Source organism: Gymnoscopelus microlampas, assembly GCF_963454915.1.
Source record: "Gymnoscopelus microlampas genome assembly, chromosome: 18".
Classification (NCBI taxonomy): Eukaryota; Metazoa; Chordata; class Actinopteri; order Myctophiformes; family Myctophidae; genus Gymnoscopelus; species Gymnoscopelus microlampas.
In genome coordinates, this window is record NC_139955.1 from 14,305,308 (window position 1) to 14,321,082 (window position 15,775).

Here is a 15,775-nt window from a genome sequence, read left to right on the forward strand (position 1 = left end):
CGCGGCGGCAGCACGCGCAGAGGAGGCGCGCCCACGTGATTGTATCCACCGCGAGACCCGCTGCCTCATCATCACAGCCTCATTCAATTCAACCCACCCAGAGACACGACCACCAATACACTGCAACAGCAACATGGTACGTTTCACACTGGATTCCACCGTTATTAACATTAACAATGGTTATTGTTGTTGCACTAAATGCAAGATTTACAAAGGTTGGGACGATTGGAGTCCTTTTATAATAATTTTGGTGTTTTTTAATAAGAATAGACAGAGGTTGAATCTGGTTCTCCTCAGAATGACCAAGTCGGGGCCACTGTCTGCTTCATCGTGAGTCGACATAAAATGTCTTTAACATGGAAAATTGTTTTCTTTTTCTAGTTTTAACAGTTTGGGACCTTTTTTTTTTTATTGGTTGAACATACATCATTTGTCAAAAGAGAGCCTCTATTCATGGGCTTGAACTGGTTGCTACTAGCCGGTTAGCAATCTTAGGGGGAGGCTTAGATGAGCCATTATTTGTTCAACTTTAATATTTAATTTAGGAATAAAGCTGGTTACTTCAACGGCCCTTTTGGTAACAAACAGTCCGGAAAAGGTTCAAAGATGCAGAGAAATGATGACTAACGGGCCAAAAACAACTGGCGCCATTTCCTTCCTCTCTCGACAAAAAGAAGGGGCCTCAGTCGTCGGTCTCGTTTTATATTGAGCCCTCATGAATGTCAATGAATAAAACCAATACATGAAACATTATTCATGGTTCTGCTTGCTTTTACCGACGGTGTGCCGTTTGTAAGACGCCGGGCTCGGGTAGCGGTGTGACGGCAGGTGCATCGTCGTAGCCCCAGGGGCTACATTGTGTTCAGCTAACTGTATTGTTAGCGGAGGAGGCATAAAATGGTTGAGCGTACCGTCCCATAGCCCGTGAGGAACGGGCTGTGATTGGTTGGTTTGGTTGACAGTGGATACAACTTTTGTCCAAACGTGAGTAAATGTATTCAATACATTTAACCACTTGAATCCCTTATGGTTGAGCGAAGTCCCTCAGGACTCTGTGCTAGTGTATTTTCTGTTTTCGCTCTGCATTAGATATTTTCACTGAAAATAGCCGATCCTACAAGGAGAGCTTTCATATCTGCTCCTTTCTGTGACGGCGGGTTCCCCCGGAATACGGATGTTGGGGTTTAAGTGGTTATATGGGGCTTTTATTGGCATGGGAAACATTGTTTATGTCGCCAAAGCAAGTCTGAAATAAAATACAATCAAGTCTTAAGAAATGTATGTATATTAATGTACAATATAGGCCTCCTAGAATAAAGACATGTTAATTGAATATAACTCGGGGAGAAGTGGAACTATCGTGCTCATCAATTTTAACACATAGGTGTGCGTCTGTGGATACTAGTACAAACAAGGGTTATCGTGTAGTAATTAAATGGCAACTTTTTTTTTTATATGATATTCCAGAGAAAATAAGACTAACTAATCTAAACAGACCTGTCACATCATCAGAATATGTTACACATAAATACAATTAGTCTGTTGTTCTGACAACCGACGAGCCAGTGTGTTCTTCCTGGCTATGGGATGTTTGACACATCCATAATGACAGGCAGTATGGCTGACGTTAGCTGCTGTGATTTCCTTGTTCTTTGTTTGTACTCCTCGGCCAACGTCGTTCCAGTTCAGCCCTCCTCCTCCTCCTTCTGTGCGCTGCTGAGAATTACAGTTAGTTTAGATGACGAACAGCAGGACTCCATGCAGAACACGAGGGGTTAAAAACCGCAGAGAAACAAAAGAATGAGTGAAATTGACAGACTTGAATCGTTTCAGAGCAGGGTTTTTGCCTTATATAGCAGCGAAGCTAGCGCACATGTGCTGCTGCTGGGTTGCTGCATTCAATGGCCCCACCCTGAATTTGGTGCAAAGACCTTTTTTTGGTCGTGGTTGTGTTATTAATGCCATTTTTATTGTTTTGAATCCGTTTTAAATTCTCAGCCGGTGCATGTATCCCTCCCGCCCGCTATGTTTTCATTTATTTATTTATTTGGGTTAGGAGATGGAGGGTTGAGGAATATTTTCGAGAGGATGTCAGCGTTATGTAAGGTTATAACTTTAGCATTTAAGGTTAGCCAGCGGAAGCTAACGGGCCTCTTCTTGTTCTTCCTGATTGGAGCTACGCATCTAATTTGTCCACCATATGACTTGAAACACCGACTGTGTGGATTTAAGAGAAATCAGCTCCATTGAATGATGGCTTACTTCTCTTTTTTCCACCCCCATCGTCAAGTCGAATGTTGCAAGCATTTGTGAGGCAATAATGAGTGCTCAATTTCTGTGGTTTATTTCTTGAGCAGACAGCAGAGGGTGGATCAGAATATTTAGTTACTACAACATCTTTTAAACTTTTTCATTACATGCACCTTTCAATTCCATTGACTTGAGACCACGCACATATTTAGATTTAACGGGTTCGTTTCGAGCTTATCTAATTCTCTTCCTTTTGATTGAATACTTTATTTAGCAGTTTGCTAAAAAAGCACAGAAAGTACAGTTCTATACAAAGGGATGCTAAAAAGGATTAACCCAAGAAAGCACTATGGCTTGTTTCCATTGGGGCCCTATGTATTCAATTCATCAAAGAATTTAACTTGTGCTTTCAAAATCTGAGTGTTCCTAAGACATTCCCTAATGTCTGGGGGTCAACAAATTAACATTTTAAAATAATATCAAAATAATATTTTAAAAACATATTCTGGCTTAGGCTGCCTGGTGTCAACTTATCAAAACTGACAGGTGAAATTTCAAGAATTCCTTTCTAGATATGTGTAATTATAGATGTGTTTATGCTGATGTGGCGATATTGTCCATTAGTTGGTCCACAGGTCTTGGTTGTTCCAGTTATGTTGACCTTTATGGAAAATGTAGATCTACCTAATCAACGTTAACGAAACAAGTATTTATATGGAACTGTTGGATTATTTGGTTAATAGTCAGGTTTCTATTAAAATTAAGTAACTTGAACCCAGACTTTGGGCAACACTGCTTGGTGTTTTATGACAGGAAGAGGAGGCTGTCTGTGGGGATGTGAGAGTATTCTCTCTGACTGGACTGACCAAAAGAGTAGGTTGTAATCAGCACAGGCCATTGGGTCTATCTACAAGGGGGGGGAAGTGAAGTAAGCTTGCAATTCGTTTTTCTATTGTAATAATCAGCACTTTTTCTTTTTTGACATTGACAGTCAGAATTGAGGAAATCAGAAGTTGGGTGGCTCCCAGTTTTGATGTCAGCTGTTCTTCACAAAATGCAGCTCGTCGGAAATCTATATATTGATGTTCTTTTGATAATCAAATTTTCTCACCAATAAACCAAGTAGAGCAAACCTACCCACAGTAGCCTGAGCCTCTTTTGCACAATTCCCTCTAAATGTGGGTCACTTATTGCTTGCATGTCACTGGATGACACAAGTAAGTATTTTATGTGTAGGGATATTGCCGTGGCATTCTAAAACGCACACATCTCTTTTCCTCTGCCTGTGTCAAACTATTTGCAGGCATGGTTAACATCCTCTACCTTTGTCTTCCTGACACTGATGTGATTCCAGGGGGGGCACTGCCCTAAACAAAATCAGAAGACCTGAGTTGAGTTTATGGGGCAGCTGTGACTCAGGGATGTCACTTGTTTGTATTCCAACAGAAGACCCATTGTCTGTGGCAGAGCCTTGCAGTCTAACCCCCTTAATTCCTGTTTCCACCCCTTTGCTCCTACGGCCCTTCCTGCCATCGAGCAACATGGTGAAACCGTGTCATGTCATGAGGCTGTAAACGGCCTAGCAACATCATGTCTTATGTAATGACAAGGTTATTGCTCATGGTCTATTCAGATATGTATGAGACACACCTGTTGTACCGCACCTTAGTGCTCTCCCAATAGTGGATTTTGAACTTTGGCACTGATAAGCAGCTGTCCGGCTACAATGGGACTACATCTTAATTTGTTTTCACTTCCTCTTCAGCTTCAACAGCTAGAACTTGTTTATAGGAAGTGGAATAATAAGTCTTCCTCACTGACTGAATCACAGATGGTGATTTTATTTTACCCACTGCTGTGAAGGTTGGACAGTGTATAATTTATTTCTTAAGTCTTCTTGACCACCACCGTTGTAACAAGGGGCCACACCCACACCTTTCATATCGGTTCTCTTTATCAGCTGCCCTTTTAAGGAGTGTTGTGCTCAGGGTGATAAGTCACATGCAGCCCTCTTGGGTCCTTCTCCAGTTTCTCTGGTGTCAATGTTTTCTGTTCCTTAAAGCTCCACTCCTAGCAAGGTTAACATGATAGCCATTTTCTTTCTCCTCAGACCAGGCTTGTCTTGTATTTAAGTATCAACATCCGTGGTTGAAATTTAGTTTTTTTGCGTTTTCATAGGATGTAATTGAAAACTTGCAAATGCTAGGACTTTAGTTGTATTCAGCTTTAAACGTAAATATTTATTTATAAGAGTGGCCCACAATGTCATCTAAGACAGCAGGGTGCAGTCTCGAATTGGCAATGCTTTTGTGTTGACACAGTATATGTCACTGTATTACATTGTTATGTCATAGTTCTGACAACATGTTGCAGAAAAAATATTCTTTGTCAAATTGGAAATGTACTTGAAGATGAACTAACAGATCCTTCTGTGTGCAGGCCTCCGGAATCAAAGTCACAGATGAAGTGGTTGCGGTTTTCAACGACATGAAAGTGCGTAAGGCCCAGGCCAACGAGGAAGAGAAGAGGAAGAGGAAGAAGGCTGTGATGTTCTGCCTGAGCAAGGACAACCAGAACATAGTCCTTGAAGAAGGCAAAGAGATCCTGCTGGGAGACCTAGGAACCACCGTCCAGGACCCCTACCAGCACTTTGTAAAGATGCTGCCTGCAGATGACTGCCGCTACGCTCTGTACGATGCCACCTACGAGACAAAGGAGACAAAGAAGGAAGACCTGGTCTTCATCTTCTGGTGAGAACCCAGACAGACACCCATCAAGAGTCCAGTGTGTCTGGTTGCAATATACAAACAAAATGCTTCACAGTGGTGGCAGACCTAGAAACAGACCAGTAAGATAACAGCAATCTCCTGAGTGTAAAGACTTTAGGGTACAATCACACATCTGTGTCGGATGTGTTGTAGCCAACACAAGCCAAGGCTTCAGATGCCCCACTTTCCCATGTTGTCTTGCGGGTTGTGGGCAGTGCTTTTCTGGTGTGTAGTTTGTTTGACTTTCATTGGATTTGTTGGCTCACTGAAAGAAAACTGCAAGCTGGTTTACTTTTGGTAGACACCCGGTCAAAGTTCACTACGTGTTGAACTTAACGCGCCAATGCCATCAACGGCAAGCTCCAACCTTTTTTCCCCCCATAGAATGGAAGTGAACGGAGAAGCTGACACTTCTGATGTGTATGAAGCGCATGTGTGATCATTCCCTAATGAAAAGCCAATATTTTTGGAGCACTAAATATGGTACAAATGCCTAATTCATGATGTCGTCATTGCCAAGAATATATAATACAACTGAAAACGTAGGCAGAAAGTGTAGAGCTTCCATCTGTAAGCTGAATATTTTACCCTGCGACAGCGCCCTCTTTCCCCACCTAAAAACATGACCTCAAACTCTACTTTCTCTTGATACAAATATTATAAAGCAAATAGCAAATTATTCCCACATAGATCATTGGTTTAATTGTCTTCATTCCACACAGGGCTCCAGATAGTGCGCCCCTGAAAAGTAAGATGATTTACGCCAGCTCAAAAGATGCCATTAAGAAGAAATTCACAGGTGAGATATTATGTTTGTCGGTTAATCTGTTAATAGATGAGAATCAATGTGTTGTTTGGGTGATTCATTTTATGCGTCCAGCTTCAAGCTAACGATGTGTCACGACACGCATTTGGAAATCAGTTCTTTTCAGCAATCAACACTGTTGTGCGATGGAGTATAAATTAGGCTTAACCATTTTTACCCTGGCGTCCCAATTTTGGCCACATCATAGGCAGACATTTTCAAACTGTTTATTTCTATATTTTTCAAACATGGCAAACAGCAGATCTACAAGCTCACAACGCATTGCATCGTGATCTTAGAGATCTCATAGGGCTTAGCCTGCACCCAAAAATAGGCTTGATGTAGCAGCTACTCGAGCATGGCACTCTAGTTCAGACAGCGTCAGTAATAGAATGCTGATGAGAAATAAGAGGACCAGGAACGACATAACCAAATTAGATGGGCTACATAGTGGGCTACACTAATAAAATGCAGAAGTGCCTTTTCTTGAACAATAACCATAGTATTTTTCCTACTTTAACATGCTTTGTATTTCTTCCTACTGTAAATCAAGCCATAACAAGCCCACATGACTAAAGTTCACATGATCAAATTCCTGTCAAACTGAAAGACACAAAAATGCACTGTGACATACAGACCCTAATCAGTCACAGAAACACTAAAGCAGTCCTTGATTCAAGCTGAAGGGAGTTGCTCTCCTCAGTGTCTGTATGTTCTGCCTCACGCATTCACGTCTTCCACACGTGAACAGACATCGCTCACCAGCCAAACACTTGAACCACAAAGTTTATTTATTTAACTGATCAGGGTGCTGGTGGTTTTGTCTCAGGATATCAGTACATTTACAGCAATGGAGTAAAAATGCATTGATAACCAAAATCAATGAATTGACTTGGGTATCAATAAATATATTAATAATCAATAGATTTTTGGATGGGAATTGTAAGTGTGTAGCTACTCAGTCTTCTATTGCTCATTAATGGCACCTCGTCAATTTCAAGTTTGCTATTTAATGGATTGATTCACTATCCTGGAGAGTAAATTTGTGATGTCACCACAGAGAAAGACAAACGGCAATGACACAAAAGTTGGAACATCAATGACTGTAAAGACTAGTGTGAATTGGAAACAAGCTATAAAATACCTTTTGATATACGATAGGAATAGAGGCGTAGATAGATAAATAGAAACAAAAATAATTTGTTTGATTAAGCAATTTTTTCTTTTTCTTTTTTCTTAGGTATCAAACATGAGTGGCAGGTGAACGGTTTGGAAGACATCAAAGATCGGCGTACTCTCGCTGAAAAGCTTGGCGGTGCATCGGTAATCTCTCTGGAAGGAACCCCTGTTAGTCTATAAATCAAGCCCCAGGCTTCAATCGAGGCCTACCAGACACATCTGATGGGTTCAGCCGTTCATTCCAATTTGGTGCGGAGGAAGGGCAGAGGCAGAACCGGGATCATTTGTGGCACTTCTGGGGGAGGGATATCGTGGGTGGGTGGGTGCGGGTTAAGTGACAGTATCAAAATTCCACAACTGCAGACTGTCATTCCAGTTCACACACATGAAGATGAACAAAACACAAAGGAAAACAAAATAAATACAACCGATGATGAAGAACGAAGACTTTAAAAACTAAAAACACTTAATGTAAATGTATGAAGGACAGGGTTTTGTTCTCTTGGGTTCCATTTGAATGATTGCAGAGAAAGGGACAGGCAACAACTGAAAGGATTACAACTATTGAATCCTCGAAAAAAATATATATATAATTGTTCCAACTACCTTTTTTTTTTTGCCAAACTTCGAGTTAAAGTTTTTTTTTAAGTGTGTGTAGTTGAGACTAGGTGTTAGTTCAAACCAAGTTACTTAATTGCACAAGATGTTATCAAAACCTTCTCTGGGGGGAAACACGGTTGAAGATCATTGATTTTTGTTTGGTATTTTGTTTTGTTTCTGTTTTGAACATGCAAATTCCAAAACTTTACTGAATTCCATTTTTATTTCCTGTTCTCAATGAAAAGATTAAAAAAACGACAATGGCATTGATGTTCTAAAGATCACATTCCTCGTTACTTGTTCAAACAAGGATCCGGTGGGTTAGAAGTCTAGATCGTGTTCTTGAAGGGTTCAGATGAGGAGCGATGATGGATTTGAAGCCTGTGTTGAAGTGTTCAGTATTTAGACTGATTCTTGAATGGTGGATGTTTTGTATCGTCTCCTTATCTCTAATAAAAGGCACTAAACTACTGACTTGGTCTGACTTGATGTTTTTCCACCAATTAGGTCTTCTGCTTTGAATGAAAACTCACATAAAAAATATATAAGGCATTAATTCATGGCTTACATTCTAATTAGTTCCAGTGATTTATCCTGTAGTGTAATCGTAAATGGGAACGCCTTCAAAGCTGAATCTGTAAGTTTCATGTCCTGTGATTCAAACCCGGGTTTCCCGCATAGGAGAACAAACCTACCGTTCTTATAAGAGAGAATCCCCACTTGGCCAGGGGAGATGATTGTATTCCGTCTTTCGGCCAGTACCCTTTGTCAATCATGAGTCCTACCCAACAAACAAGTGTCTAAATGCCTTAAGAAGAGTAGGGAGACTAGTTATATTGTAATAACATACTCTACACAGTGTTTACTAACCTGTGGTCCGGGCTCCCTTTGGAGGGCGCCAAAGATCAAGGGGGTTGGGGACTTGTTTTACATGTTGCACAAAATCATAAAAGTCTCCTGACCATTTCTAAACGAGTCCTTTTCATCCATTGACTACCTGCATTTTCTTGAAGTGGTATCAGACCCAACTCCCCATACAGTATCTGTTATCTTGTAACTTGAACATAGCTTAGCCTTAGTCCCACATGTGACATCATTGTGAAGTACACTAGAAACACTGTTCAAATTATGTGTGTGTTGGGGGAGCCGGGGGAGGGGTCTCAGCTTTTGTCAGATGTAAGAATTGGGCCCTCCAGAGATAACAGTTTGGTAACCACAGCGCTACCATACCGATTGTTTAAAATAATGATTTATTAATTATAATGTATAAAAAATGTTCGTTAAAATGACTTTTTAGCTCAGTTTCTGGTTCGCTTGTAGGCATTACAGATATACTGCAGCAGTGCTTCTCTTTGATGCCTGTTGAATTAATTCTGTGATTTGATAAACTGACACTACATTGGAGAAGGAAGTTTTAAAATTGAATTGATATTGGTGACATTGACAAAATCTATGAAGACCATTTTCCTCCAATTAATACATTAACATGAACCTTGGCATCTGTTAGTTACCTGTCATTTTTAAGTTCCATACCCATCAAGTTACAGTTTTATACAATTAAATGCCAGCTCAGATGCACTACCTGTTAAGACCACAAGAGGGCGCCCCAGCTCCACTCCTCCACACTCTTTGGTACAAAAAACTTGGCACACAGCATTGTTAGAAATCTCTCAGTTTATTAAAATATATCTGTAAGCATATTTTTTCTCGAAAATAAAATTATTAACATTCTGATCGACCATCCAACCCACACTGAGCAATGTGTGGCCTATGCAGCAACTTTAGAGCAAAACATTTCAGTGGGATTCACAATTTCATTGATTTGTTCATTCAGCAGTCTCATCTTCTGATGTGCTTTGAAGCTTCAAAATGTTATGTCTGTGGAACTGTATTAAATAAGCATCTATGTCGTTGTCATTATGCAGCTTCTCAGGAGAAACTTGGAGAATTTCAGCATGATTCTTTGAGGCCTGTCCTTCCCCATGGCTCAGTCTTGACAGTTGTACAATGTAATGCAGGAAGTGAATAAAAGCAAACAACAGAAGGAGTGAACATGATTTAAAGATGTACCAAATGGTATCAATTGTTGAATGTTACTTAGGTACTCTAAGAAAAAGTTAAATCAATCTACTTACTGTACAATACATACAGCCGGTGCGAGATGGTATTCATTAGATTTCGTTTTTCTTCCCCTTTCAATTATTTATTAACCACTTTCACCCTGGCATCCCTATTTTGGGCATGTCTTTTTAAGCAAACATTTCAAACATTTTATCAAAACATTACAACAACATTCAAAGATATTGAAAATAGCATATCTAAAAGCTCACAATGCGCCAGATCTTGATGCCATGTGCCATGTGAGCTAGTATATCTGCTATTTTCACAAAAGCATTGTGGGTGACAGGAAATGGCTGTTTAAAACCTTTTGCTTCTGGATGTGCTGCCTGCCACTACACACGCGCACACAGACAGACACACACACACACACACACACACACACACACACACACACACACACACACACACACACACACACACACACACACACACACACACACACACACACACACACACACACACACACACACGCAGTCAGTGTTATTCTTTCCTCTCTTGTTAAAAGTGGCTTGCTTTTAAAAGGTGGAAATACTGACAACGTTATGAATCCGACTGCGAGGAAAAGTGCATTAAAAGCTGCTGTGATGATGATATCACTGGCAGACATGTTTTATGAAGCCAAAGGTCTCCAGAAGCAAATTACAGACAGGAGAGAAATGACTCACTGAGGGAATTGGACCACGAAGGAACATTCCTGCATTTTCGGGGTGGAATTTAGAAGGTGTGATTTTCTTACATGTCTTTCCATCTTATTTGAATTGGATTAAATTCTGTCTCACCTGTTTTACTAGCAGCAATAAGGCACTTTACCCCCTTTCTTGTGAGCCATTATGTGCTTTCTTTTACCCTTCATCCAACATTTAAACGTCCGTCCTTGTTTGATCCGACTCAACCACAGTCTTGTCTATCTCAGTTTAAACTGCAGTCTTCTTGGTTCCCATGCACCCAGTAACAGATCTGAGCGAATTTCAGTGGCGTGAAGCGTACGGCCACGTTGTAATCCCGGTTCTCTCCGTTTATTTCCAACCACTGATGTCCAGAGAAGACCCCAATGACCTTCCTCTCCCATCGCTCCAGAGAGTTGTCCCACACTCGCCCGTAAACCCCTGAGCCGCTGGCCCCAGGCCTGGCGTCACAGTGCTGATAGATGAGATCGTTGGACTCGTCTTCCACAGGGCAAAAGCGGTACACCAGCTCCCCGGGCCTGTCGCTGTCGAACCCGGAGAAGTGGATGCGCTTCCCGGCCAGGTCCTCAGAGGACGGGGTCACGGCCAGGCGCATGAAGGGCCTACGATGTGGCCAGCGCAACTCCAGCAGCGCATAATCAAAGTCCATACTGACCTCCTGGGGGCCCAGGATCCAACCTTTTGGCACTCGGGTACGTTTGACCCGAACCCAGCGTACCAGAGGCTTCCTGGAGGAGGTGCCATTGATGGAAGGAGGGGAGAGGAACCCCACCCTGAGCTTTCGTGCCCCCTTGACATAATCCTTCCCATCGTGCACGCAGTGGGCGGCCGTGAGGACATGTCGCTGAGACACCAGAACCCCAGTGCAGCCAGTGGAGATCCTCACCGCTGTGGAGAACGGGTAGTCCAACAGGAAATGGTCCCCACGGATGTTAAAGCGTCCATCAGCCCCGTAGATCTGCCTTTTAACACGTTTGTGTCTGAAGGTGACTCTTGGCCCTCTCCTCTGTGGGGGCGGGGTGTGAGAAACGAAGGTGGTCTCCTCCTCCTCACTGTCCACATCCATGGTGGTGAGGGTTCGAGAGCCATCGGCATACAGGGTCTCAAAGGACAGTTTATCCTTTAGTTGCTCTCCTCGGTGGAAGCAGCTGGAGTTACAGTGTGTGGTGAAGTCCAGCTGAGTGTGAGCGCTGAACCGGGAGCGGGTGAGAGGCTGGGGGGCGTGAGGCGTCAGGGAGGGCAAATGGGCAGGGAGGTGATGATGAGTCGTTGGAAGCGACGACAGACAGAGGGGCAGGAAGAACTGAAGGACCAGGAGTGTGGTGGAGAGACGAGCCAGGAGGGAGTTGTGATGATGTGGTGTCATGTTGGTGATGGAAAATACTGAAACAGGAGAGAGAGAGAGAGAGAGAGAGAGAGAGAGAGAGAGAGAGAGAGAGAGAGAGAGAGAGAGAGAGAGAGAGAGAGAGTAATGAACTACACAAGAACAAATAGCTTGTGATGTTTTCCAGCAACGTCATAAAGTCCTTCCAAAAAAAGCGTTGTTTTGGTTAAAGGAGAATGGGAAGTTTATGAAGAAGCTATGAAACTATGGAGCTCATTTAGAGCCATCTTGCTAACACACAAACTATAATCAGCATGAAATCTGGACTCTCTCACATTGACAGAAGGATTGGAAATCTTAGTGCCTATGCCAATGAGATCAGCTTACACAAACAAGCCAATGCTGTAATGTAGGACTTAACATCATCCATTAACAAGGCACCTCCTGTTCCTGTATTATGGATTATTCAGGAAATCGGATTTCAATGCCACAGTCAACAACATGCATTTCTCTGTCTGTTTTATCAGTTCACAGGCATCTTTTGTTAGCTACCTACCTGACTAAAACCTGAGAGGGTTGGATAATGGTCATGTTAATTCATTTAATAACAATTAGACAAATAAATACAATATGTCACTTTTGAATAGGATATAATACAGCATGACCTGTGAGAGTAGTGTGACGAGTGTGAGAGTATTACTTGCTTCAGATTAGTCACAAGATGCTTGAATTTTTCATAACGGCAGATGGTGGGTGAAGGAGATGTTGAGAAATAAAGATAAAGGTGTCAAATTGAATGCATATAGTTTTGGGACAAGCAGTTATTTTCCGTAAAACATTAACTACTCCACGGTGCATGTGAACTGTAGGTCCATTAGCCAGGACAAAGGGATACTTGATCCCTCCTGAGACTATGGACCCTCAGGCACCCATGGAACGAAGAGAGCAGGTGTCTGAAAGTGAAAAGAGACAAGTTTAGGCATGGCAGCCCAATGGAGACTTGCATACAAATGGTGCAGGGTGGGGCCTGTCCACACAACTACATTATATACTATCCTCTATCAAACCATAAAAGAGACTCTGTAAAATGAAGAGTGTTTGTCATGGTGAATGACACAGAAAAACACCCTGTTCCTTTATGTTTCGTACAAAGTAAAAGCTCTATGGATCGTTTGAAAAGCTCCGTTACAATACTATATGCAGGTCTGTAAAAATCATAAACATAAACACTGTATGTAACACTGTAAACAAGCTAGCTAGCAAAGCCTTTTCCTTGAATATTGGGACTTGGCTTCATATTGTTACCAGTGAACAGAGTCACCTGTGTCTTGGCCTTTGAATCTTAATCATGGAAACATCCATTCACCACAAGGCCTTCAACATCGCAAAAAAAACAACAGAAACAGCATGCTGCAGCCTGCTACAGCTATTTCAGCTGATCAAAAGCATCATAGAAATTAACTGGCAGAAAGAAATTTACTTGTACACGTAGTGTTGTAGTGAAGATTCTATCCCTCATTTAGCTGAGAACCTCAATGCAGGACTAAGTGCAGTAATTTTGTCCCATTGTCCAATAACCACAACACAACAACTGTCAAGTTCATGGACCCAACATAATTTCTTCCTTCAGGGGAGCAGCATGGAATTCTAGATCCCAAGACAACATCACATTGGATTCTCATTATTGCAGGAAAAATATCAGCTATAAACCACAGGACCTTTGTGGGCCCCTGGAATCTCTGTCCTCCTTTGAGATACTGAGTGACAAAGTAGATGTAGCATCACAATATCTCTCTCTATCGCACACACACACACACACACACACACACACACACACACACACACACACACACACACACACACACACACACACACACACACACACACACACACACACACACACACACACACACACACACACACTACTTGTTTCAGCGTGGAGTACATCATTTGACTCTTAGCTGACGCAGCAGGCCCTTAGCCAAAAAAACACCACAACCCTTGGAAAACTATGCAGGCTCCTCCTATTGAATTCCATAGGAAAATGATAGCTGAAGTGACAAAGTTGATGTATGTTAGTGGAAGGGCATTGCTTTGGGGTTAGTGTACTAAGCCTGGACACTAGCTGATTGCATTTTGAAAGGGCCAGGTTTGTCAAGCATTTAAAGACCATCAGTACATGCCAATCTTAACTTTTGTAAACTAATGTACATTTTACGAACATACCACCCACACCCACGCCCACACACACACACACGCACACGCACACGCACGCACACACACACACACACACACACACACACACACACACGCACACACAACACCACCATCATCACCATCATCATTTGCAATTTGATGCACACAGCAAAAAGTTAAATCAATGTCAGACGTCTTTGAAATTGAACATGCACTTTGAATTGAAAATGAAAATCATAGGTTGAATGAAAATGATATTTTAAACTAATTCACAACACCATTATATTAGACTCCCAGCCCAAAGCTACACCTGAACCCTTGGCCACACATTCTTCATGTCATCTTTGACTTTGACCCCATAGCGAAGCCCCTGGAATTATGGGAAAATCTGATTCCAAAGTGAACCTTTGTCCTGAATAGAGACCCCCCCCCAACCCACCCCATTGAAGCTTTGTCATTCTGTACCCTTTTTAAACTAACGGCGTGTGAAATTGACACTGTTGGTGTCTCTCTGAGTTCTGTTATTATGGGACCCCAAAGACAACACACTTTGTTGACTTTTTCCTGTCTATTGTGGAGACTAAAGATAACAGTCACTGGTACTGGCAGTGGTGGAAAAAGTACTCACATGTTTAACTTAAGTAAAAGTATCAATACTGCAATGTAGATATACTCTACTTTTAAAGTACAAATGTAAAAGTAGCCAACTCATTATGCAGATTTTTTCAAATGTATAAAAGTCCGAAATGTATATGGCTGAAGTGGGTAATGTATGTTTTGTAATAATAATCAAAATCTACAAACTAGTAACTAAAGTTTTCAAATAATTGTAGTGGAGTAAAAGTACAATATTTGCCATGTATAGTGGAGTAGAAGTAAAAGTACTGAAAATTGGAAATACTCCAGTAAAGTAAAAGTACCTCAAAATTGTACCTCAAAATAAGTACAGTACTTGAGTACATGTACTTAGTTACTTTACACCACCCCTGGTAGTTTACTGGTCAAATGGGGAGACGGGGGGAATATGTATTTTTTTTTTTAAATACATGGAATATGAAATGTGCTTCTAAATTGCATGACACGAATAACATGAAAAAAAAGTATATCTACATATATATGATAACAGACACAGTAAATAGGCTACAATAGTTAAACGTTAATTACCTCCTAAACTGCGATTAAAATCCGTAATTATAGGCTACATCCCAGTCACGTTTCTCTCTCCATCAAATGTTCTGTTCATTGTGATATTCCAGCTCTTCATGTCTATATTTAACTGTGACAGACAGTCCTGTCCTGTTGATGGACTTGTCCGGCGGAACGCGTATGATCCACACAACGTGCGCAAATTAATAGCTTTACAAAAATGCCAGGGTTTTTGTATATGATGACCGGCAAGATGGATTATTATTATTATTATTATTATATTATGACCAGCCAGATGGATTATTCTGTCCAGTTCTGAAGCTCCTCCGAAAACCGGCTCGCTGAAATCAATGTGTGTGAGAAGAATGTGTGCACTGCAGCAGCTCATATCCCTCCTTCATGGTCCTCCTGCCCCGCCTCTGGTCTGGCTGCTACTGGAAATATGGAGACACTTTTTAATTGTCGCCCATGTGCCAGTTAGAAGGTAGGTGGGGTGCATGTAGGCTACTGTATAATAACGAACTAAAACGCTTTCTATTATGTGTATGGTGGTGGTGCCACCCTGTCCTAATGCCTTAGGGCATATGCTGGAAAGTAACTAAGTACATTTACTCAAGTACAGTACTTAAGTACAATTTTGAGGTATTTTTACTTAGTCTAATTTTCAATACTTTTACTTCTACTCCACTACATCTCAGAG

The 15,775-nt window shown here is 41.6% G+C and overlaps 2 protein-coding genes across 2 annotated transcripts; one reads left to right on the forward strand and one right to left on the reverse strand.

Moving 5' to 3' along the window:
• Positions 1-8,073, forward strand: cfl1 (cofilin 1). The gene is made up of 4 exons (XM_084042108.1): positions 1-136; positions 4,690-5,000; positions 5,741-5,817; positions 7,064-8,073. The coding sequence occupies exons 1-4, from the start codon at positions 134-136 to the stop codon at positions 7,180-7,182; spliced, it is 510 nt and encodes a 169-aa protein (XP_083898234.1). The 5' UTR covers positions 1-133; the 3' UTR covers positions 7,183-8,073.
• prss23 (serine protease 23) lies at positions 7,754-15,512 on the reverse strand. The gene is made up of 2 exons (XM_084042102.1): positions 15,094-15,512; positions 7,754-11,792 (listed from the first exon to the last, which is right to left on the reverse strand). The coding sequence occupies exon 2, from the start codon at positions 11,773-11,775 to the stop codon at positions 10,633-10,635; it is 1,143 nt and encodes a 380-aa protein (XP_083898228.1). The 5' UTR covers positions 11,776-11,792; positions 15,094-15,512; the 3' UTR covers positions 7,754-10,632.
• Positions 15,513-15,775: the final 263 nt, after the last annotated feature.

Bases quoted from the DNA above. Each gene is read 5' to 3' on its own strand.
- cfl1 (XM_084042108.1), top strand. The intron at 5,001-5,740 runs GTGAGAACCCAG...CATTCCACACAG, and splicing joins GACCTGGTCTTCATCTTCTG to GGCTCCAGATAGTGCGCCCC. The intron at 5,818-7,063 runs GTGAGATATTAT...CTTTTTTCTTAG, and splicing joins CATTAAGAAGAAATTCACAG to GTATCAAACATGAGTGGCAG.
- prss23 (XM_084042102.1), bottom strand. From the start codon at position 11,775: ATGACACCACATCATCACAACTCCCTCCTGGCTCGTCTCTCCACCACA.